Source organism: Chaetomium globosum, genomic scaffold, assembly GCF_000143365.1.
Source record: "Chaetomium globosum CBS 148.51 scaffold_3 genomic scaffold, whole genome shotgun sequence".
NCBI lineage: Eukaryota > Fungi > Ascomycota > Sordariomycetes > Sordariales > Chaetomiaceae > Chaetomium > Chaetomium globosum.
The window spans coordinates 550,169-572,746 of record NT_165978.1 but is presented as its reverse complement, the minus strand read 5'-3'; the positions used below and the strand labels follow the sequence as shown (position 1 = coordinate 572,746).

Sequence of the window (22,578 nt, the reverse complement as noted above, 5' to 3'; positions counted from 1 at the left end):
CTTGTTAACTACCTCCTCAGACTGGTGTCAGGGGTTCTATTTTGTGAGAGCAGCTGCGTGGGCACAAAACAGTTCTGAGCTATTCTTCACCCCATATCACCTATACTCTGTAAACACAACCGAACAGCATGAAATTCCCCTGGCTTGCGACGCGGTCAAGGGCGCTTGCCCTTCTCGTCAGCATCCTCTTCATCGTATGCGCTACAGACGCCCAGCGGTTCAATGATACAACACTCGGCAATGAAGCTTATCCTGGCCTCAGTGACAAGTGTGTTGAGGCGCTTAACACCACGGTGAAAGACTGCCCGAGCTTTCTGGCTGCGGCTTCGGTCGACATGCCCCGGCTGGAGTCATCTTCGCTGAAATTGTTGTGTACCTCAGCTTGCCGCTCCTCGCTGAGCTCTGTCCGGAGGGTCATCGACGAAGGTTGCCGTGCCGATAAGGACGTCATTGAGATTCGCTCAGTCGTGTATCCTGGTGAGCTACCTATGCTTGCTTTCCTGAGCCTTTCGTCTTGGAAGGTTCGTAAGAATGGATTTGCTAATCGTGGCAGCAACATTTGTAATCGACCGTCTTATCTACACCTACAACGTTTCCTGCACTAAAGACGGGTGAGTTAGGTTATGTTTGATCGATTGAAGACGGGCCCTTCACAATTCTCAAGCTGGCACTAATCTAATTCCCCCGAGTTAGAGACACTGGCAAATTCTGCGACGAGCTATATCTTAACGCACTTGCCAACGGAACAGCAGCCGACAGCTGCTCGGACTGTTCTCTCAACCTGGTCAGGGAGCAGCTGAACTCCCCTTTCGGTTATCACCAAGAGTTCGCCCAAGGATTCGAGTCCATCACGTCAAAATGCGGCGCTAAGGGCTACGCGTTTACTTCACCAGCCAAGTACGCTCTCAGCACGAAGCCTGTCGCTGCCCCTACGGATCCCCCAACCTGCGGATCGCCGTACGCGGTCCAGCCCAACGATACTTGTGACTCCATCGCCACAGCCAGGAATGTCTCGACATATTCCATCAGGAAGGCCGCCGGCGTTGGCTCGGAGTGCAATCTACAAAATGGCACAAAGCTTTGCCTGCCAGAGCCGTGCACAGTGTATCGTGTCCAATACGATGATACCTGTCAGAGCATCCTCGATTCAGTTAGCGGCCTCAGAGCCAGTGATTTGCTTAGTTGGAATCCGAATATCAACTCTGTGTGCACCAACCTTTATACCATGGTTGAGACACTCCTCTGCATCAGGCAAGGCATATCCAGCCGTGGTTTCCCGTTTGCGATGCGCTGCCCGCTGACTTTTTTGCTCTGTTTTACAGCCCCCCTGGGAAAACACTGGACCAAGTCACAACCGTGATCCTCTCACCAACAACAACGCAAGCACCCCCAACCGCAGTTCCTGTTCCCACAAACGCCAAAAATGACTCAAACATGCGGTGCGCGCATTGGTACGAGATCCAGACGGGAGACTACTGCGAAGCCATCTCGATCCGCCAGAGCATCTCGCTGCGAGACTTCTTCTTCCTCAACCCATCCATCAACAGCACCGACTGCCAGAACCTCTGGCTCGAGACATCGTACTGCGTCAAGGCGGTCGGTGACATCAACACCTACCGTGACTACCCCTATTCCACCTCGCCCATCTACACGCTCACCTCCTCCAACTACCGGACCACCACAGTGGAATCGATCGACACGGTCAAGCCCATTGCCACGCCCATCGTGGAGCTGCCCCTCGCTCCGGACTCGCTTACCGAGGAACAGGGCTGTGTCGAGTTTGCCAATTACAGGGCGGTTGTTCCTCAGAGGGACCAGTCTCAGCAGAGGGACGTGCCTGCTTTCACCAACACCATCAACAATTGCGACTTTGTGAGCGCGTCGTTTGGGGTCTTTCTCGAGAATTTCCTCACCTGGAATCCGAGTCTGAAGAAGGTGGACCCTTGTCGGCTGCAAGAAGGATTCCGGTACTGTGCTACCAACTCGACTGGTGAGATCTCCCAGAACAATGGGGGGAGGTGACACTTGCGCTGATTTGACTCTCCGAATAGAAGACGAAGAATCGCCGGGGAACCGCCCGTGTACCGAGGTTGCAAAACCGTATCCCGGTACTGTGCCGTCTTGTTCTTGTTTCACTACCATTATAGGCTCCGACGCTGGCTGTAAGTGCCCGCATATAGCGATGAATTACCCCCTGAAAGCATGATGAGACCCCGGTGGCTGACGAAACTATCTTCGGGACAGTTTACCTTTGCGAAGATATTGCCCTCGACCAGAATCTCACGATGAAAGACCTCGTCAGCTGGAACCCCTGGGTGGGCTCCGAGGAAAATTGTGACAAGCTTTGCCAACCTGACTGAGATTGACGAGCGCCCGGTGTGTATTGGAGTGGGCGGTCCGGGAGCCAGTAGCAGCGGCACCCAGCTGCCCTCTGCAACGCTGCTGCCGACTACTATGGGATCGATGTGAATGGCTTTCATGTTTAAGTTTGAAATTACATGCAGAAGGTTTCCGTTTTGTATCTGAAAATTTTCTTTCATACTGTTGCAAGTGCTGTGCTTAGTAGGTTTCTAATAGTGGGATACGATGTTTATATTAAAACCTAAGAAGAAACAACTTGTCTCTGGTGTGTCGGCCGTCAAATGCTACCATCTGCACGTGCGTTGCCATAACCGCAAATGTGCTATTAGCAGGGGCCAAGGTTTCACTAGCAGTTCGCTTGTTCGTTAAGGTACTGGATGTCTGGGACTTACGGCTTCTGCTTAGAGTTAAACTTTAGACTTCATATCGACCGGGGGTGCTAGGTATAGCTGAGATTCACCTGGACGCAGGCCAACCTCTATCGTCCTTCTCTGAGGTTGGCAGCGTGGCTGGGGCATCACCGGTTACGCCACCCGCCTTACGTATCTGCATAGTCTGCCAACACACGCCTGTTTTACGCTCCTCCCCCAGCCTCCCATCGCGGCGTCGGCCCATACCCAGCCACTCACCAGCCACGTCCAGAACCGATCTCGGGGACCCGAGCCCCGATGCAAGAATGTCTGGAGTGGTGTCGGGACGGCGAGTAAGGGGGGCCACTGCCGGGGCTGCAACTACCGTAACCCATTGTGACGCGCCACCTGACAGTGTACTGGAACTCGGCTGACAAGTTGCGATGGTTGTTTGGGAAGCACAGGCCACGGCGTAGCAACCGACCAGAGGACTTGCTTTCACGGTACCAGATACCTTCACAAAGCTTAATGATGGAAGCGAGGTAGCGGGCCCTGTCCCGGCAGCTTGGGCCTGTTATAATATTACAGGGGAGGCTTAGTTGGATGACGAGTAAAGCTTTGGGTTTGTAGTCGTCTCGTCCACCCTTACATCACAGCATACTCCCAATTTTTGCATTCTTACGTTACCTTCTTTAATATCAATTGAGGATGTCGTTACAAAGAGTTCATGGTACCCTAGCAGTATGATCATGGATTCTACGATGATGTTCACGTGTTTCAAGCATGACATTAGGGGAAACTAGGTACATGTATTTTCCCCTACACACACCACGGTAATAAAATGACAAAGCATTGTGAGACTTGAAAGACGCCAAACAGTATGAATAAACATACCCCCACGTTCGGTGGCTAGATTCCTGAACGTGGTGGGCCGAAAAACACTCGAATTCGTTCATTATCATTTCCTAAACGCATCGACTGGTTGCTGCATTGCCCGCATCCAGGGGGCCGGCCAGGGTCTAGACTCAGGTCTTCAAGTCAAGTATTTAACCTCGGACCCATCGGGTCTTGCAAATATTTCTTCTCGGACTCTGTAATTCGAACTTCCAGCCTTCGGGTTTGACTCTTTTGGGAACCGGGCTGGCGGTCCGGGAAGAGGGTCAAAGTGGTAGGGGTAATCGGAGCGTTCTATTTCTGTCACTCATACAACCTCGACCCGCCCGGAAGGACACCTGAATCTTTCATCAATAAAACGTTTTATTGACCGGGTGCATATTCTAGCTTGTATGCAATGCGGAGTGGTTGCCACGTAGAACCAAACCGCACTAGGTGCGTCGACAATGACCGGGACGGTGGGCTCGGTGGCAGATACGAGGGCTCGGCCATTACGACCTACCGTGGCAATGAGTTCAGCTCGGGGCGTTTCTAGACCATCTTGATCGTTCTCGATCTCCTCGCTACTGCACTGATTGACAGGATACCGCCCTCACCTTCCCGCTCGAGCGGTTAATATTGGAGCCGGGTTACATTGTTCGCTGACTTGAGAGTGCCCAGATCGAGCCGCATCTGCAACCCCGCAGGGGAGGGCGGGAACTGATGGTTTACCTGGTTCTCGGCCACTGTGTGCAGGCTCCCAGTGGGGCTATCTGATGTTGTTGTGTGAGGGCAGAAAATAAAACGAGGCGGAAAGGACGGCTTCTCCCCTGCCCTGCATGTGGCTGATTTTGCCCCCTGGCCCGGTCCCGAAGGATTGCAGCAGGGGGTCGTAAAATGGCTGGGCCTCCGAGTTTGGTTCTGGGGGCCTTGGCTGTTGAGTGAAGGGAACTTGATATTGATTTTTGGGTGTTCTCGCGGGTATCATTGCAACTCTATCTCCCCGATAACAAGCTGAAATGCGTGCCATGTAACCTTCTCATAGTGACTTCAGTTCAGCTGTATCATCAGACCGTCCGATGACTTCCAGCTGCAGACCTGGGCGTTGTTTTTGGTCCGGGCCAACTCGGCCAAGTTACGTTGTGGCGTAGTCTATTGGATCCGGGTTCTATCGGTCACAATATGTCTCCTCTTCCCTCGGCGTGCCCAAGAATGCAGGAACGGAAACTCGGCGAGTTAGCGGCAAGACCGGTTGTGTAGTCCGACGGCCGACAGCTTACCCCTGACGGAACCGCCCGCAGCTGCAGGGCAGTTCGCGCGACTTCTTTGGCGAATCGGAGTCTGGCTTGCAAGGCATCTGACTTGCGTCCCGTCATCGGAGACACAAGGCCTCTTCCAATACCTCCGCACCAGATCTCTTGGCCCTCCACAACGGGAAATACCGTGGTACGGTGGCTTATGGGCGAGACCTTTTGGGTTATTTTGCTCTGAGGCTCTGCTCGACAAACCAATAGTTTGATCTGATGTCACGCCTCCCAAATTGATTTACTCCCCGCTCCTCGGGTTTTGTCCCCGTTCCACTAGTCTCCGCGCAGACTTCAATGGTTGCATGTGATATCCAAACCACGCATATGCAGACCGAGCATGCAGCCACCCGGTGCCCGCTCTCGCGGAGGACCTCCGGGTTGGTGGTTCTGGATTCAGACCAGGGGTTTGTTGGTGTTCAACCCGCACTGTTTCATCGCCAAGTTGAGTGTGTGTCAGTGCAGAGTGGGATCAGGAAGAAGCGAGAGGCCATGTCACGGTGGCACTAGAGATAGATGCCTTCGTGAACGCCACGGACTTCTTTCTGGGATAGGTATGGGTAAAGTTGCGAGACCGGCAAGATATTGGGAGGTTCATCAGGTATAAATATTGCTTCTCTCCCCGATGTTGCCATCTCCATTGCCCATCTCATCATCAACTTCATCTCACTTCACCCAATTGTCTACCAAGACATAAGATCAGCCCTCCCCCTTCAAAATGCAATCCGTCCTCGTCCTCGCGGCCATCGTGCCCGCCGCCCTCGCGCAAACCTACTACGGCTGCTACACCGAGATCCCCACCCGGGCGCTCACCGGGGCCGTCCCCCTCATCGACTATGAGGCCATGACTCTCGCCGACTGCGAGGCCCACTGTACGGGCTTTGACCTCTGGGGTCTGGAGTACGGCGGCGAGTGGTATGTCCCCATCCTCCCATGATCCATCCCTCTTTTCCACACTCCCCTTCCTTTCTCCCTCCCCATCCGCCCTCCTCCCAAATCCCAACCAACCCCCAACTAACACCCCACCCCCCAGCTACTGCGGCAACTCCCTCGCGCAAGGCTCCTTCCCCGCCTTTTCCACCGACTGCACGATGCCCTGCCCGGGCGACGCGACGCTGACCTCGGTCTGCGGCGGTCCCAACCGGCTCTCTTTGTACGGAACCTCCGAGACGGCGCCCGAATCCCTCCCTTACCCTCACGACCCGCCCGTGACCACGACCCAGTACGAGGGGTGCTACACGGAGGTGACGGAGGGGGCGCGGGCGCTGGCGGGGGCGAGCGGGTTCTCGCTGACGGATATGACGGTGGGTGGTTGCGGTGGGTATTGCAGGGATAGTGGGTTTACGTGGTTTGGGCTGGAGTATAGTGCCGAGTGTTACTGCGGAAGTGAGTTGAGTGTGAACAGCACGTTGGCGGCCGAGGAGGATTGTGCGATGCCCTGCTCCGGGGCGGCGGGTGAGGTGTGCGGTGGGTCGAACCGGTTGAGTGTGTACCAGTGGGTGTGAGGAGTGGGGGATGGAGGGGGATGATACATGTAGGTAGGGGGGGTTGTTGAGTGAGCAAATGGGGGAGATAAGTTTACGGAGCTCAGGTGTCTCAAGTGTGTTAGCTCTGTTTCTATTTCTAATTCTAGGTAGGCTTGTAAAGCCACCTTTGGGTCTAACTTGAGATGAGAAAACAATAAAAGTCATGAGCGGTACGTGTTCAAGGTAGTTGTGCGGCGTAGAAAGAGTGAAAAGGAGCAAAACCGGTGGGAATCGTAGCCGCTGGTAGAAAAGGAAATAGCCAACGACAGCAATGAGTCCATCATTAATGCTCTCAGAAGGCATATGTGTTTGTCCAAGTTCTTTCCTTGACAGCTTCCGCAAAGCCAATTCTTTCTTCCATCAACGCTTTCCGGTGTTGACGTGCCTGTTCAGTCGTCATCAGACCCGCCGGACCGGCCGCTCGCCGCACCATCTCCATGAGCTCCGCCGGCAACTTGTTTTTCAGGCTCTGTAGCAGTTCCTTTGGCGGTTTGATGGCCTCGGCGGCCCCCTGCTCGAGTAGTATTTGGAACACTTCGGGCGGCATGTCGCCTATGTCTTTGGGCTCGCTACCGAAGACGGCCTCGGCCCACCAGTCAAACCGCTGGGGCGGCACGTTGGCGGTCGAGATAATGCGCTGGAATGGGTCGACGAGCCACAGAGCGACGAAGCGGCAGTGACCGGGCTTGGTTCGGTCTTGCAGGCTGAAAGAAGAGACCCGGCGTTGACTGGAGCAAAGTCGGCCGTTGTTAATCATGGTGCTCGGTATAAGTCGATAAGTAACTAGGTGGGTGAACAAACTTACAAAACATTGGGGAACGCCAGCAGCCGCCCTTCGGGCGTCGCAACGCTACCGTAAGGCTGAACGCATTCTTTGTCAACCTCGGCCCTAAGCGTGGTGCCGTAGATGCGCTCGTAAAATTCATGCATGCCGAAGGTGACCTGAGATCGCAAGTTCTCCTGGTCGGGGCTGGTAGCCATGCGGAATAATATTCTACCTGGCGTCACGTTCGAGGAGTCGAGATAGTACAGCGCTATCGCCACGATATGCTCGTTCATTTGGCCCTCAATCTAATTGCTGTTGTTAGGACCACACCTTCCTCGGCATACGACGTGGTGTGTGCTATGCAGACTTACGTGCCAGTCACTCTTAGGGAATCTGGGCTTTTCGGGAGTCAGCTCAATCGAAGCCATCTTGACGATGACCTGCAAACCAGTCTCTTTGAACCGCCCTCGGAGTCTTTGCTCAACCGTGTAGGTGTAAGGCTCGAATTTTAATGGCTCCATTAGAATAGGGTCTCTCAAACTTCCCCACTTGAGCAGTGGACTATCCCTCTCGAGACTCTCAAGATCATCGGAATCTTCATCGCTATATCGTGGGATATCGCCCACGTCGATACCGCCGTGTTTCTCCTCGTATTCAGCGATAACATCCGGGTTCACCTCTCCCCAGACATCGTTTTCGTTGCTTCGGCTGGTAATTAATAGCGTCAGCCAACTCTACTGTTTTAATGTGACTTAGGGACCAGGAGACCACAAGAAATTACTTTACTGGAGGAGGATACTTTAAACGGTCCGGCGCATCAGATGAATCAGTGGTGGCCTTGCCGCTGAGAACGCTCTCCCACGCCGGAATGACGGTTTCAATGAGCTTCTCGAGGAGTTGGTAAGTGCCGGCGTGCTTTTGGGGGTGGAGGTTGTTAATGTAGCTGGTGAAGCGAACGGAGCCGTTCTCCTGGAATGCCAGGTTAGCAGGAAGCCACTGATAGGTTTCCGACCAAAAGTTACGGTAGATAACCGTCTCATCTTCATCGTCTCCCTCCAGCAGCGGTTGTACCGGTTCACCCTTCCCAGACCACCTATCGACAGCATCGGCCACCCCTACAACTTCCTCTGGGATGACTTTGCTTTCCCCTGCCGTCTGTTAACAGCGCTAAAAAGGGATATTGAGGGTGGAGGGATGCGTACCATAAACGAAGGGATACATGGAAGGGTGGACAAGGTCCTGGACCCTACCCTGGCTTCCTGGATGCCAGTTGGGTTCAGCGGCCTGCTCGGCGCGGAGCTTTTCGAATGCAACCTTTAGGCCCGTTTGGAGCTCCTTGGTTACTAGGCTGTCTGCCTTGACGGCCGTGTTAAAGCAGGGAACCTCGGCGGTGCCTTGGGACGAGTTGAGAGTGAATATGAGGCCGGTTTCTTTGAAGTGAGCTGCCTTGCACTTCAACTCGGCGATGCACTACGAAAATAAGACGACAGTCAGTACAGACATAGGGAATTGCCACGACAGATGCTGCCTTGATGGTTACTGACATAATCGAACGCAGCCTCGTTGATGATTCTCGTACGTTTCGGCATGGGAACACGGATATGGTCTGCGACGATTTCCTTGTAGAGATCTGTTTCATTCTGCGTCAGAGTCTCGCGGCGCCAGTCGGCGACAATGCTGTCGTCAAACAACTTCGTGTTCCAGTCGGGTTTGTCCGTGAGGCGATCCATAAGTAAAAGCATGGCGACTTCACGGACTTGGATAAGCTCCGAGAGGCAACCATCGGCGCCCTCGAAAGAACCGTAGCGGTAGAATTTGACACCAGCCCCCATGGCGTCGTAATTCTGCGTGAGATGCCATAGTGGTAGGTTGATGCCGGGGTATTTGTACAGTGTTAATGCCATTATTGAGAAACTACTTTGAGATAACGAGCCGTTCTTTTCTTCAGTCGCGTTCTGTGGCGGGGAGGGGGGGGGGGGGGAAGACTGCTTCTTCAAGTTGAATCTGCCAGTCTTTTATTGTTGTACCGGGAAGGAGGCATTGGACCTCTAGCGCTCGGGGGCCCGTCCCTTCCTTTGGAGAATGGAGGGACCGTAGCTACCGCAGGCAGGGTTGTATGGGGGTCAACTGCCGTCTGGGTTACGATGGTTCCAAAAAGTTTGAGAGTGTGAGTTCATGTAGGCAATTCGATAGAAACAACAAAACAATTAGTTAATTCCATGATCTATCGGGAGTATCGAATATTGTTTACCTTAGTCTAATCATCAACCCCTTTACCCATTGTCCCCCAAATGCTCGCCCCCAAGCCCCATTAGCTCTTCTTGGTCTTCTTGGACAACCCCCGAATCCCCATGCCTTTAACCCGGAACAAATAATACACCCCAATCACAACCGCGATATCAAAAATAATGTACCCCCACATGATCCCAAAGTTCCTCCACCGATCATCCCAGAAGATATCCACGCTTCCCAAGTACTGATCCGCCACAGAAAAGGCACAGTACCGACACGCCTCAGTATCATACGGGTTCTGGAGCGTCCCATGCGCCACGTCCGCCAGCGGCATCAGGTACTCGCCGCACGTGGTATTCGGCGGCGGGTTGAAGACCAGATTCTCAGCGGCAGAGCACACCACGGGCCGGTCGTGCAGCACCGTCGATACGATGCCCGAGATCCAGTACGTGAACGGCGACACGTAGTACATGAATGTCCAGAACCCGGGCAGCGCGACCTTGGTCTGGAGCACGCCGCTGAAGATGGTTGACATCATGGTGAGCAGGATGACGATCCCTGCCGCGGCTTGGGCGTCGGGGAGCGCGGCGATAGTCATGTGGGCGAAGGCGCTGGCGTAGATGAAGAGCTGGATGATGAAGAGTAGGACCAGGCCCTGGCGGGCCGAGGCTTGTATCCCGACGACTGGGTAATAAAAGGAGGCGAAGGCGAGGATGCCGGTGAGGATCTGGTAGGGAATTTCGACGACGATGTTGGCAATGAGGAAGGCTTTCCAGGAGTAAGCCTTGCTTGGGCGCTCGCGAACTTCGTAAAGGGAGCGTTGCGTGATGAAGAGCGGTTGGATCTGGGGGTGTTAGCATTAATGAACTCAGTGGCACGCCAGGAAGGCTGTGATAAAAACATACCTGCTGAACTAGCGTGGTGAAGATGGTAGTCACCATAAAGACGGAGAACACAACATTCCGCATGCCAGCCTGTGTCTCTTCGGCCTTCCAGAAGGTGAAGCCGATAAACAGGCCCGACATGATACCCAACAGAAGCTTGGAAAGGACATAACCAGGCATCCGCCAGTACTGTTGGAAGATGCGCTGGGTGACAGCCCGCACTTGGGAGGAGAAAGGCATGGCAAACTCGGAAGCGGCGCCCTTGCTGTCGCCACTGTCGATTGCTTGCTTTTCCTTGCCTTGCTCGTGTATCCTCTCAAGCTCGGTCCGGACCCCGCTGTATTCCTGGCTCCCCTTCCATACCGAGTGCCAATCTTCGCCGTCGCGGTTGACACCCTCGGCAACTATCTCCAGCATAAACTCGGCGGGATTCTCATCCTCGCCACAAGGGCGTGACCCGTTCTTCTCGAAATAACCGAGCAGAGATTCCGAGTTCTTGCCAATATCCCCGAAGTATACCGTCTTGCCCCCCTTGGCGAGAAAGAGTAAGCGATCAAACTGCTGGAAGAGAAGGGCATTCGGTTGGTGGATCGTGCACAACACGGCTTGTCCTGCATCTGCCAGCTTGCGGAGGAAAACGCAGATGGCCCAGGCACTCTGTGAATCAAGACCGCTGGTAGGTTCGTCAAGAAACAGCAGAAGTTTGGGTTTGGCGACGAGTTCCACGCCGATGGTCAGGAGCTTGCGCTGCTCGACGTTGAGGCCTTCGCCCGGGATACCAACGATGGCATTGGCATATTCCTCCATGCCGAGCATCTTGATGACCTCCTCAACGAACTCGAACTTTTCCTTCTTGCTGACTGACTTGGGCCGGCGGAGCATGGCGCTAAATCGGAGACTCTCCCTGACCGTGGCGGTGTCGAGGTGAAGATCTGGGAGGCGTCAACAATGAGCTGCACAAAACTGAGAAAATAGGAAGCGCCGAAACTCACCCTGTTGCTGCACATAACCAGTCTGGCGCTGGAAATCCGCTCCAAAAGGCCGACCGCTTACTAGCATATCGCCTGTCACAACACCGACGGATTTCCGCTGCGCGAGCACATCCAACAATGTCGTCTTGCCGGCCCCTGAAGCGCCCATCAACGCCGTCAGGGTGCCGGGCTTAACCCACCCGGACACGTTGTCAAGCAACCGGCGCTTGCCTTCTTTGATGTTAATGTCATAGGAAACATCCTTCCAGGTAAAGACGTCCCTTTGCGGCTCAATGCTGCCACCATTGGGGTCCTGGGGGGCATGTTCTACGTCCGTCCCGGAAGTTGGTGCGCTTGTTTCCTCGTCGTTGCCCTTGCGCTTAGGGTCCAGATGCGCGGGGATGTCCCATCTCGGGAATACCAAGGCCTCGGCGGTGCTGGTGACAGACGAGTTCAACTCCACCGCCGCCAGGTAGATGGCCATGAAACCGACAAGAAACGCGATGAGGATGCCAAAGTTGCGCCAGACATGCGAGTATTCGTAGCCATACATGGCGGCGATGTAAGAATCACCGCTGACGGTGCGCCGGCCGGCCACGGCACCCACGCTGGCGCAGATCCAGGAGTCGCCGATGAGGGGGGAGTAAGGAGGGATGATGGCGGAGCAGGTGAACTCGCGGCCGTGAAACTCGTTGGCAATGAGGATCTCGAAGGCGTAGTAAATCGGGTTTAGCCATCTGATCCAGCTGAACCAGGGGTGCATCTGCGGTACGGGGATGCTATGAATGTGTTAGCAATCGAACCCCCTTTTCCCCCAAGGTTACCTCTATGGTTGGGCATGGAACACTTACATGTAGCCGGTGTACATGACCAATGCCAACACCAACACACCTGCCAGCGCCATCGCCTGCGACACCGTCTTGGTAATAGCCGCCAGCGTCCTGAACACGGCGCTCATCACAAACGTCGCCACAAACGAAACCAGAAAGAACAAGAAGAACTGATCCGGCGTCCGTCTCAGCCCAGCCAGAAAGTACACGATCAAGTTGAACACCACCGCCGACGCAAACTTTACCGGTATATCCGCGACAATCCCCGCCGCCGCCTCCGTAGCAGGATGATAAAACGCATACGACGCATGCTTCTCCACGATCGGCCTCTGCGCGTACAAGCTATCAATCTCCGCAATCGCCGTCAGCGCATTCAGCAGAATCGCCATAAACAGCACCGACCCCTTCCCCTCAAACCCAACAGTCGCATCCGGATTCCCAAAAAAGATCGACCCAATAATCAGCGCCAGAATCAAATTCGACCCGATATTCGTCGCCGTCGCCGGCAAGTTATTCCACACCCGGCGATACGCCCTCTTCGTATTAAGGCGCACCTGCATGGCCACACTCAGCCGGTACGGCGACCCGGGCCGCGCGTGCTTGCCCTGGCAGTGCTGCTTCTTCGCGCGCAGCGCCGCGATGCTCGCCGCCCGGCCCTCGCCCGAGAACGCCGCGTCGTGCTGCACCATGTCGGCCTGCAGCGCGGCGAACTCCGGCGAGGCGAGCCAGTACCGCTCGAATTCTTCCGGGGTGCGCGGGACTTTGTGCTCCATCCCCGGCCGCGGGGTCCGCTCGTCCGGGTTGGTGACGGAGGTGAGGAAGTCGCCGGTGGTTTGGCGCGGGGGGCAGTGCCAGCCCTGCTGTTCGAAGAAGGCCTTTGCGGCGTGCGCCGGGCCGAAGTAGATCTGGCGGCCGGCGTAGAGGACAGTGGCCTTGTCGAAGACGTCGTAGATGGCCTGGCTGGCCTGGTACATGGCGACGGCGTGGGCGTGCCGGCCGAGGTCGGACGACAGGCGCAGGGCCTGCACGAACTTGAGCGCGCTGGACGAGTCGAGCCCGCGCGTGCTGTTGTCCCACGCGCAGATCGGCGACCCGGCTACCATCATCTCGGCGATGCTGACCCGCTTGCGCTCGCCGCCCGACACGCCGCGGACGTAGTCGTCGCCGACTTTGGTGTGGTAGGTGTGGGAGAGCCCGAAGATGGCCATCACTACGCGAGCGATGTATTGGTAGTACTCGGAGCGAGGCATGTCTTCGACGCGCTGCGAGGGAGTGCGCATGCCGGCAGCGAACTCGAGGGTTTGCCCGACGGTGAGATGGGGGAAGTGCTTGTCGACCTGTTTGTTTTTATGTCAGTGCTTGCACTCTTCCAGCCCTGAGTCAATGCCATCAAATTCAGGGGGCGGCATACCTCTTGGTTGTAGATCACTTCCCCCTTAAACTCCTTCTGCATCTGGGTTTGTGACGCTCCATTGTAGTGGATTGTTGACTCTTTGCTTAAGGTTAAGCCGTTTAGTTCGCCGCAAATAGCCTTGAGAAAGGTACTGCAACCCGAGCCCGGTCGGCCCAGCACTGCCAACAGCTCGCCGCTTTTGACGAGGCCGTTGAAGCCGCGAAGAATGTGCCTATGCTCTTTCTTCCCAGAAAAGAGCTCGCCAACCCGGAGTGGCGCTAGGAGAACCGAGTCAACTGTCTCTTGGAGTTGCAGAGCAGAACCGGATCCATAGACGTTCAGGTCTTTGAAGAGGGCGCTCAGTTCGCTCGCCTTGTTCCCCTGCGCGTTGACTTGGGCCATAAAATGTTGGACCCATCTCCTTACGTTAAAGTCTGCCGACTGGGGATCCAAACCGGGATCCGAGTAAGCTGCAGCTGGCGCATCCCTTCCCTGAGTCTGGTGCCGCGAAAGCGCCGTAGCAATCTGCTGAAGCTCTGTTGTGACGCCTTCCTCGTCTAGGGGGCTAGTTGTGCCTCCCCTAGAAGTATCGTTATCTCCTATCGTGGCCGAACTGGCATCATGGTCGCTCAGGCTGCTGTTGGTGGTCCCCGTTGCAACACCTGTATCCACCTGCTCGTCAGGGGCCTGGTGTTCGTGTCCCGGCATGGTGAAGAGTGGATGGTGATGCTGGTGTGCCGTAACATCGAAACCAGGGGGGTTGTTGTTCTGGCTCGTGGAGCAATTGAAGGGGACTGACATATATACAATACCACTTCTCGCTTTTAAACCACATTTTCACTCTCGGTCGGTTTCCAATACCGAATACCGCAGTGGAGTCGTGATCAATTCGCATCTTGAAGGCCGAGATCCCTCGGCTCGTTTCCGACTAGCAATCTCACCAGTGTTATTCCATTGGTCTATTTTCGAAGTTTTCACGATGTCGGGATTAATCCGCTAGCCTAACGGCGGGACCCACCTACCATTGGTGAGGTCGGACCAACTCCGCCACGCATGTTGGAGGTTAAGAACGGCAACAACCCGCCGCGGCAACTGTACGACGTGAAATGCTTGTTGGCACCGCATGCCACGCCGTGACGCGTTCGAAATTAGAAACCGATATCTAAACGAGATTTATAGGGCCAGGATGGCTATCTTAGGTACTTAGGTACCTATCGAGCCGTCGAACTCGGCTTACTCGGGTCCCGCGGGTGAGCGGTGGACCTTTCTGCTCCAAGGTCAGCCGTTTCCGCGTACATGTAAGGACCCAGCCGGGCTAATTCTGTTCTTCGAGTTCCCCGACGGAGACATGTAAAACCGCCTCGAAGCACGGCCAATAGAAGACCCACGTTGCTAGATTTTCACATGTCAGGCTCAACAATATGTCGACATCATCGTCTCAAGGTCGCATGAAGTCCAGAAGTTTTTCCTGTCCCTGGTCTGCTCTTCACATGTTGCCAAACCCCCATCTACACTGTCTTTCGTATCATTAAAAACTGATGAGAAGGACTCGGCAAGGGTAGAATAAACAAGACAAACATGTAGTTTCTTCGTAAAATTAATTTTTCCCTCGTGTTGGTAAGGAAACTAACAAAGCGCCCGTGAACAATGAGGCACCCATCACCCACGTTGGTGTAGCCCTGCAGTCCTACCAGACCCGCGGGCCCCGGCTCCGGATCGTTCCGACGCTATACTAGCGCCGAGCGGACCGACGACCGGGATTCAAACAACTGCCGGGCCCGCGAAACGGAGCCTCGGAGATCTTACGTGCAAATGCGCCATCGGACACGGGAAAACTAATGTTAACGAGGTTGATTACTGTTAGGCATCCATCCCTGCCTGCCGATCACAGGTTTCATGAGAATGAGGCGACGAGATACTCTACAAGATCGCCGGGACACGTGGGAGACGGTGTTCGCTTTGTGCGAATCCCGATCCAGCCAACGACCAACGCTAGTTACAACTTGCAAGTAAGGTAGGAATAGTAATAGGTATTTTCTCAACCGATCGACCAAACTATTAGCGATGCTCAGGGCCGAAGCGGAGTAGCAGAAGGGCATCGATGGAACAGAGGTTACGACTCATTTTATCTATTTCGTTACTTTGACCTCGGAAGGTGGGTGAGCCCTTTCGAGGAGATGGATCCACGGGGTAGCGGCAAGGCCGCAGCGGAGGTGCGGAGGTTTTCATCCAGCTTAGGCATGGTTTTTCGTACCGAGTTAATCGCTGAGGGACCGCATATACTTAGTACCTAGCGTGATAAGAGAAATAATAATAATATTAGCGATGCTCGTCCTCCGTCTTATGCGGTAAGGCCGCCTTCCCCCATAGGTATGGGCCATGCCATACTGTTACTCCAAATGCTCTTCTGCGCAATCACCCACACAAACTTGGGGTCGGCGCCTCTAGCCTCGGCCTCGGTGACCTCCTTCACCACCACCTCCATCTCGTCCAGACCCTCGACGAACTTCATCATCTTCTCCTCTCCCCAGCTGCTCCGGTACACCCAGCCCTCCTCCAACCCCAACCAGCGCTCCTCCACCTCCCCCCCGATCTCCTCCTGCGGAAAGTTGAACAAGAGAAACCCACTAGGCCTCAATCACTTCGTCTGCTCTCGTTCAGAAAGAGGGCTTGCTCCTTCGCGCGGCAGATGCAGCAGGCAGTACAGGGCGATGACGCTATCGAACTTCTTCTCACGGGGAACCGCAGCTCCATCATGTTCCTGGTGCATTCCACGACGCCTGGTGGGCCTGTGTATGGTTGGGGAAATGGGCGCGACAGCGCGCGATCTGGGTCTCGGAGATGTCCACGCCGATCACGCGCATCTCCTCAGAGAGGAGAATCTCGACGACCGGGGTCCCGTCGCCGCACCCCACCTCGAGCGCCCGCATTTTATTCAGCCGGACGAGGGTGATGCCGGCCTCAGCGAGGAGTGACGGCTCCTGTCGTTGCGTGTCGCTGGTATCTTTCTGTTTGCCGTGGGCCCCGCTCGCTGTCCGATCGGAGCGCTTAGCCTTTTCGTAGCCTGCGATCTCGCGCACCGGGCTCACCGGGGCAGACTCTGCTTCCTGAGGGCTTTCCACAGGCTGAGAAACCGAGGCAGCCGTTTGCTTTGAATGCTCTCCGGTGTGCGCTGTGGTATCCACGTCCTTTGAGCGCCTCGCGGTATCTCCGCCAGTTTCCTTAGCCTTGTTCCTGCGTACTTGCTCTTTCTTGAGTAGCTTGATCAGCTTGATTGCGTAGTTGAAGCGCTGGCCCCGGTACATCACCGTCCATCGCTTGTATGACAGCGCAATGGCATTGTACGACTTCTCGATCCGTTGTTTGAGGTTTTCTAGGGGGGCGACAGCGGTGATGTCCGGTTGGGTTACCGTGCCCAGGGACGGGCGAGAATCCCGCCTTGCTTGCTGGGATTCTCGTGAGATTGAGCTATAATCCGAAAATGGGAATCCAAGCATATCGCCATGAGCGAGTCCAAGACAGTCCCGGCGTTGGGTCCCAAATGGACGATCATTTGATGTTCTGGAATCGCCCCAGCTATCAAATTCCATCTCGGGTGGATCTAGGCCCCCATGACTGTCCATTTTGGAAATGAATGCTTGAACTCAGGGGACGTCACCCGGTCGAGCTGGAAAAAGATGCGGGTTAATATGCTCGTACTGTGAAGCCGTGTCTATGATGTGGGTTGTGGCGACTAGTCGAGATGGGATACCTCGAGAGTAACTCTATTGTGTTGGAGTTTGCAGTCGGTTTGCCGATTCAGTTTCTTTATGGATACCACGCGTCTCGCAGCCAGCTAAGAAAAGAGAAGGTAGGTACCTACCAAGTTTAGCATTGATGGCAGCAGTACAGGAAAGTGCGTTCAGTATATTTGCGTTTGTGGCGGGCAGGAAGACCCAGAAGATGGGATGCCCTAGCCCCAGGCATCGGAGTTTCCACACTACCATTAACTATTGCATGACGTGACAGGATGATAGGGGTAACTCACCATTTCCCACTCTACTTAATACTGTTCCTCAGTCCTCGTTCACAACTTAATCGTAAACATGATTGAGCAATGTAGAGTCATCAAGCTTTCGTTATTCCCGTCTAATATAACCAAATGACCACAACAAACTATTGACGCCGCCTCTATTGTTAATAGACCCAACTACCCTCTCCATAACGCCCCCATGCTAGCCGCTACAATGCTATTTATCCTAGTCGTCGCTTAATGAAATGCTGTTTAGTGACTGGCTCCGGGGGGGCCTTGGCCCCTCCTTCAACTTCTCCAGCGCCTCCTCCACTTCCTTCGGTGTTTCCAGCATCCCTTCTACCATCACTTCTGGCTCCTCCACCACCACCTTCTTCTCCGACTTCTCCTCCGGCTTTTGGGGCAGTTCCTCCGACTTTTCCTCAATCTCTTTCCCCTTGTCGGCTTTTTCCTCCACATCCGAGCCGTCTTGCTGGCTCTTGCTCCGATTCCTCTTTTTCTTCTCCTCTTTCATCCTCAGTCGCAGTTCTTCCAGGTCCTCGTCCGAGTCGTATTCGCGCATCGCCTTCACCATCCTTTCCGCCTTCTTTCGCTTCTGCTCCTTCTTCTTCTTCTTCTTGGCTTCGGCGGCCTTCCTCTCCCTTTCTTTGGCCACTTGAATCAACCGGAGTTCCTCTTTCACCCAATCCGCCATCTTGGCCGCTGCATCAACAGGCGAGTCCCGGTAATTCAAGAGATAGCCCTGAATCTGGGCTGGGGTAAACACCTCGCTCGGAATGCACTCGCTGAAGCTGAGCGCGAGTTTCTCGAGCTCCTCCTTGGGAAGTTGAACCGCCCTGTCCGCCGGGGCCGCACCCTCCTCGTCGGGGCTAAACATTCGCAAGAACATAAGTTCGCCGCTGCGCGGCGAGATGTGGCCCAGGTACAGCATCCTATCAACTCGCCCTGGCCGAACGAGGGCCTTGTCCAGCGTCTCGGCAAAGTTGGACGTCATCAGCACGATCCGGCCTTCCTGGGAAGCCACTCCATCCAGCACGTTTAGGAGACCCGAAAGAGTGCACCTAGATCGCCCGCGGTCAATGTCGCTGTCGGAGTCGCTCTTGTCCGAGTCATCGTCACTGTCGCTATCGCTATGGTCGTCGTGGTTCTTAACACGGCGCTTGATTCCGACGGCGTCGATGTCTTCGAGAAGCACCAGGCAGCGCGGCGGGAGGGCAGTGAACAGCTTCTCAAGCGTTGAATCGTTATTGACACTTGGCATGTGAAGCAAATACAGCTCTAACCCAAACCTGCCTGCTAGCGCGAGTGAAAGTGACGTCTTTCCAGTGCCAGGAGGACCGTATAGGAGGAACCCGCGCCTGTATGGAATGCCGCGCCTGTTGTAGAACTTGCGCGTGTTGACGTCGAGGTAGTTCTCGATATCCGCGACGAGCTCTGCCTTGATCTTTTCGTCGAAGTGGACCGTCTCGAGCGGGCGAAGAGGGCGCAGAATGGTCGTATCCCACGTTTCGTCGTAAGTCCGTTTGCTGATCCGGACTGTGATGTACGCCTCGCGCTGCTTATCCGCAAATATGCGACACGTGTCGAGGAAGCGCTTAATAGGCTCTACCGACCGACCGAGGCACATAACCACAAGCGGCTCGTCACCCTCTGGCGCCCCCGCGTATTCGTCTGGAGTTCTGGCCCAAGCGCTGTTGTAATGGGAACTGCTCGTGAGGATGCGCCGCACCATGAAGATATTCCGCTTGTGGATGAACCATGTCGTCCCGAACGTCGGCAGGTACTGCACCGGCATCCGCTTCTCGTGGTGGAAGTCGTTGCGCTCTTGCGACACGCGGCGGTAGGACCACGCATCGTTGCGAATCGACTCCGAGTTGGCGGTCAGGATGCGCGTGCCCTTCTTCAACAGCACATGGGCGCCCAGCCAGTTGAGCACCTCGCGGTTGAGCCGATCATTGCCCGCGATGGAAATGGAAGCCGTCAGGAAGCGCACAATCCACCAGTACAGCTTGGACCCGGTCTCTTGGAGGCTCTGCGCGCCGCTAGATGCCGCGCCCATCAGCGCCGCAGCGGTGAGGAGTGTCGTGAGGTCAAGTTTGAGCCATTTCTTGAAGAAGTCTTGCAGGACCGAAAAGCCGGGAATGCGCTGTTCTAGGTCTTCAGCCGAAGCGCTTCTGTCACTCAACAGCGATGTGCCCGCGAGGGCAAGTATGCTGTTCATCGCGGTCGATCCTGGAGCTAGGACAACTATTCCAAGTTTCCAACTGACGGGAGATAGAAGGATGGGGGCCACAGAGGTAGCTACCTCGCCCTTTAAATAATTTTGTCCAGTACCCTGGCAACCTGAAAAGCACCCAGGTAGGCAGGTAGGCACTTGGGTATGCGGTGGCGTGGCCAGAAAATGGTTGTATCGGGAAACCGCCTTGTTGAAGAGTCGGCAAAGTGAGGAGGCGAAAAAAGGGTCGGCAGTCGCCTGCTGATCATGTAGGACGGCAAGGACGAAAAGGAAAAAAAATAAAATAAAATAAAAAATAGGCAGCTTGAGGCAAGGCAACAGCATGTACCCACGATCCGAGTGGGTTCACAGGAGCTGCATGCACACCGCCCGCTTGCGCGCTTGTTGGCTTATGGAATACCGCCAGCAAAAGTCAATGTTTGGCTGAGAGATGTTGTGGTGCCCCACTGATGCATTTTCAGAGTCATGCAAGAAACCCTCCATGGTTCGCCAATGACGCTGGTTGCACCGCACCGGGAGCTGCAGCCAGGCCCACATCAACATCAGAGATACAAATCATCGGCCACGTGTTTAGCGCGCCTGTTCACCGCCGGGGCCGCCATTCGCCCATCGAACCTGCGCCACAAGGTGAAGACTCTCGGCGATGCGCCTAGAGTCGGAAGAAGAGTTTGTGGGTATTCGATGAGGCCAGACGGATATGGACAACCAGCACCTACCTTTGAAACGCCAGTTCATCGTTATTACCCCGCAACCTGGCCCAGGCTCCCAGCGTCCCGGGTTACCCCACCATCGGAATGACCCCTGTGCTCAGCCCTACCGAATGTGGATTTGGAGCTGAGCCGCCCGTCCTTGCCGTCTTTTATTAGGTAGGGACATACAAACTCCTGTTCAGGCCTCCTTGATCTTAACATTATCATCGGGAAGGTCCCGGGTGGCCTTGAATGTAGAATGATAAACCCAACCGACCGGGAGTCCCGGAAAAGGGTATCTTAACGTATTGAACAAGATGCCGTGGGTGTGGAACGTTCCACCACCTCTCTCCAGATCTTTTACCAAACGGGAACGATACCTCGGGAAAACAATGTGGTTTCTATTCATAGGCGCTTGTCTTATTCGATTACCATTGTCGATGACCTGCTGCATGTTGGTCAAGGAGAGAAAGCTGGGCTGCATCTGAAGTGCGGCTTCCGGTTCGTCCCAGATGGAATTTCCCGACCTTGCGAAACAACCCCACATTTCCACCTTGGGAATGCCCCGCTCCGAACTGCTGCGGTGCTGCGTCATATCCATTCAATCTCAACAAACTCGAAGGACAAATCTTCGGACCTGGCGTTCCCGGCCAACATTCAACCGCACGGAAACGTCGAACCTTTCAAAGCACAATGCGGTTCGCCTCGAAAAAACAAACGATAGAGGCCATCGATGAGGATGCCGGCGTGCCTCTGCTGATTGTCGAGCCCGAGGACATGTGGCACGCCAACAACCTGATCAGTAACGGAGATGTCGTCCACGCACCCGCCTTCCGCAAAGTCACGATGACAACGGCGACCGGCTCCAAGGTCGTCAAGAATGTCCGCACAAACCTATCGATCCAAGTCAAGTCGACCTTCTTCGACCCGCTCGCGTCAGAGCTCAAGGTCTCAGGCACTGTCGTCAACGAGAACGACTGGGTCAGCGTCGGACAGCACCACACCATCACGCTCAAATACGAGAAGGCAGACATCAAGTTTACGATATGGAAGAGCGACGGCTGGGACTCGGTTGCGATCCAGTCACTGAAGGAGGCGCTGAGCGAAGACCGGCCCGAGGCCATCGCCGCGGTCGTCATGCAGGAGGGGCTCGCCAACATCTGCCTGATCACCGAGTTCCGCACGATCCTCAAGCAGCGCATCGACAGCCCGATACCGAAGAAGCGCTCGACCGCCAAGGAGTCGTCCGGGGTGATGTCAGCCTTCTACGACAAGACCCTGGCGAGTCTGCGCAACAACATCGACTTCAGTATCCCCCGAACGCTGCTGCTCGCGAGCCCCGGGTTTTCGGCCGACGATTTCCGCGCGTACATGCAGTCCGAAGCCGCGAGAACGGGAGATAAGGGGCTACAAAAGATCGCGAGGGAGGCTGTTGTCGTGCAGTCGACCTCCGGCCACGTGCACAGCCTCAACGAGGTGCTCAAGAGCACCAAGGCCAAGAAAATTGTGCAGAATGCCAAGTTCGCGACCGAGTCGAACCTGATGGATCAGTTTTACGACAGGCTGCGCAAGGACGACGGGAGAGCCTGGTACGGTACCAAGCCGGTCGAGAAGGCGGTGGCCGAGGGCGCCGTTGGCCGGGGCGGTGGGGTGCTGTTCGTCAATAACGGCTTTTTCCGGAGCATGGATGTTGCTACGAGGAAGAGATACGTCGGGTTGGTGGACAAGGTGAAGGAGGACGGTGGAGAGGTGAGATTGCTCAGCAGCGATGACGAAAGTGGTAAGCGGTTAGAATCGCTGGGCGGCATCGCTGCCATCTTGACATATCCTATTTTGGATCTCGACGAGGAGGATGAAGAAGAAGAGGTAGCAGCTGACCCAGACGAAGGAGACATGGTAATATGAAATTGCGTGTGTTCCTCGGCGCTGTCCCGGTCGGTTGACTTCCGAGCGCCGAGACGACCGGGGCACCCCTTGCCTTTCCGCAGTTTAGCGGCTTGTTGATGTGCGTTCCACCTCAATCGTGCCCGTAAGATTCTTAGTTCCGTCCGATGGTGGATCAACTAGTTTCTCAGGCGAATACTGCCCGATCGCATCCCACTAGCTTTGTATCCCAAGCATGGCTCTGTAACCTATGATGGGTGAAATTTA

General features: G+C 55.1%; 7 protein-coding genes across 7 annotated transcripts; 3 read left to right on the top strand and 4 right to left on the bottom strand.

Annotated features, from left to right (window-relative positions):
- Positions 1-128: 128 nt before the first annotated feature.
- CHGG_05464 (uncharacterized protein) lies at positions 129-2,360 on the top strand (the record flags this gene model as incomplete). The annotated part of the gene is made up of 5 exons (XM_001221558.1): positions 129-525; positions 690-1,104; positions 1,323-1,990; positions 2,052-2,162; positions 2,245-2,360. The coding sequence occupies 5 exons, from the start codon at positions 129-131 to the stop codon at positions 2,358-2,360; spliced, it is 1,707 nt and encodes a 568-aa protein (XP_001221559.1).
- A 3,246-nt stretch (positions 2,361-5,606) lies between these two features.
- Positions 5,607-6,393, top strand: CHGG_05463 (uncharacterized protein; the record flags this gene model as incomplete). Its single annotated transcript, XM_001221557.1, has 2 exons — positions 5,607-5,803; positions 5,922-6,393. The coding sequence occupies 2 exons, from the start codon at positions 5,607-5,609 to the stop codon at positions 6,391-6,393; spliced, it is 669 nt and encodes a 222-aa protein (XP_001221558.1).
- Positions 6,394-6,706: 313 nt separating this feature from the next.
- Positions 6,707-9,084, bottom strand: CHGG_05462 (uncharacterized protein; the record flags this gene model as incomplete). Its single annotated transcript, XM_001221556.1, has 6 exons — positions 6,707-7,142; positions 7,220-7,485; positions 7,552-7,888; positions 7,962-8,328; positions 8,383-8,650; positions 8,725-9,084. The coding sequence occupies 6 exons, from the start codon at positions 9,082-9,084 to the stop codon at positions 6,707-6,709; spliced, it is 2,034 nt and encodes a 677-aa protein (XP_001221557.1).
- Positions 9,085-9,491: 407 nt separating this feature from the next.
- On the bottom strand, positions 9,492-13,892 carry CHGG_05461 (uncharacterized protein; the record flags this gene model as incomplete). The annotated part of the gene is made up of 5 exons (XM_001221555.1): positions 9,492-10,256; positions 10,318-11,228; positions 11,289-12,046; positions 12,119-13,434; positions 13,509-13,892. 5 exons carry the CDS (start codon positions 13,890-13,892, stop codon positions 9,492-9,494), a joined length of 4,134 nt encoding a protein of 1,377 aa, XP_001221556.1.
- Positions 13,893-15,627: 1,735 nt separating this feature from the next.
- Positions 15,628-17,113, bottom strand: CHGG_05460 (uncharacterized protein; the record flags this gene model as incomplete). Its single annotated transcript, XM_001221554.1, has 4 exons — positions 15,628-15,780; positions 15,916-16,089; positions 16,227-16,279; positions 17,038-17,113. 4 exons carry the CDS (start codon positions 17,111-17,113, stop codon positions 15,628-15,630), a joined length of 456 nt encoding a protein of 151 aa, XP_001221555.1.
- A 615-nt stretch (positions 17,114-17,728) lies between these two features.
- On the bottom strand, positions 17,729-19,723 carry CHGG_05459 (uncharacterized protein; the record flags this gene model as incomplete). The annotated part of the gene is made up of 1 exon (XM_001221553.1): positions 17,729-19,723. One exon carries the CDS (start codon positions 19,721-19,723, stop codon positions 17,729-17,731), a length of 1,995 nt encoding a protein of 664 aa, XP_001221554.1.
- A 1,397-nt stretch (positions 19,724-21,120) lies between these two features.
- CHGG_05458 (uncharacterized protein) lies at positions 21,121-22,332 on the top strand (the record flags this gene model as incomplete). Its single annotated transcript, XM_001221552.1, has 1 exon — positions 21,121-22,332. One exon carries the CDS (start codon positions 21,121-21,123, stop codon positions 22,330-22,332), a length of 1,212 nt encoding a protein of 403 aa, XP_001221553.1.
- Between the last annotated feature and the right edge of the window lie 246 nt (positions 22,333-22,578).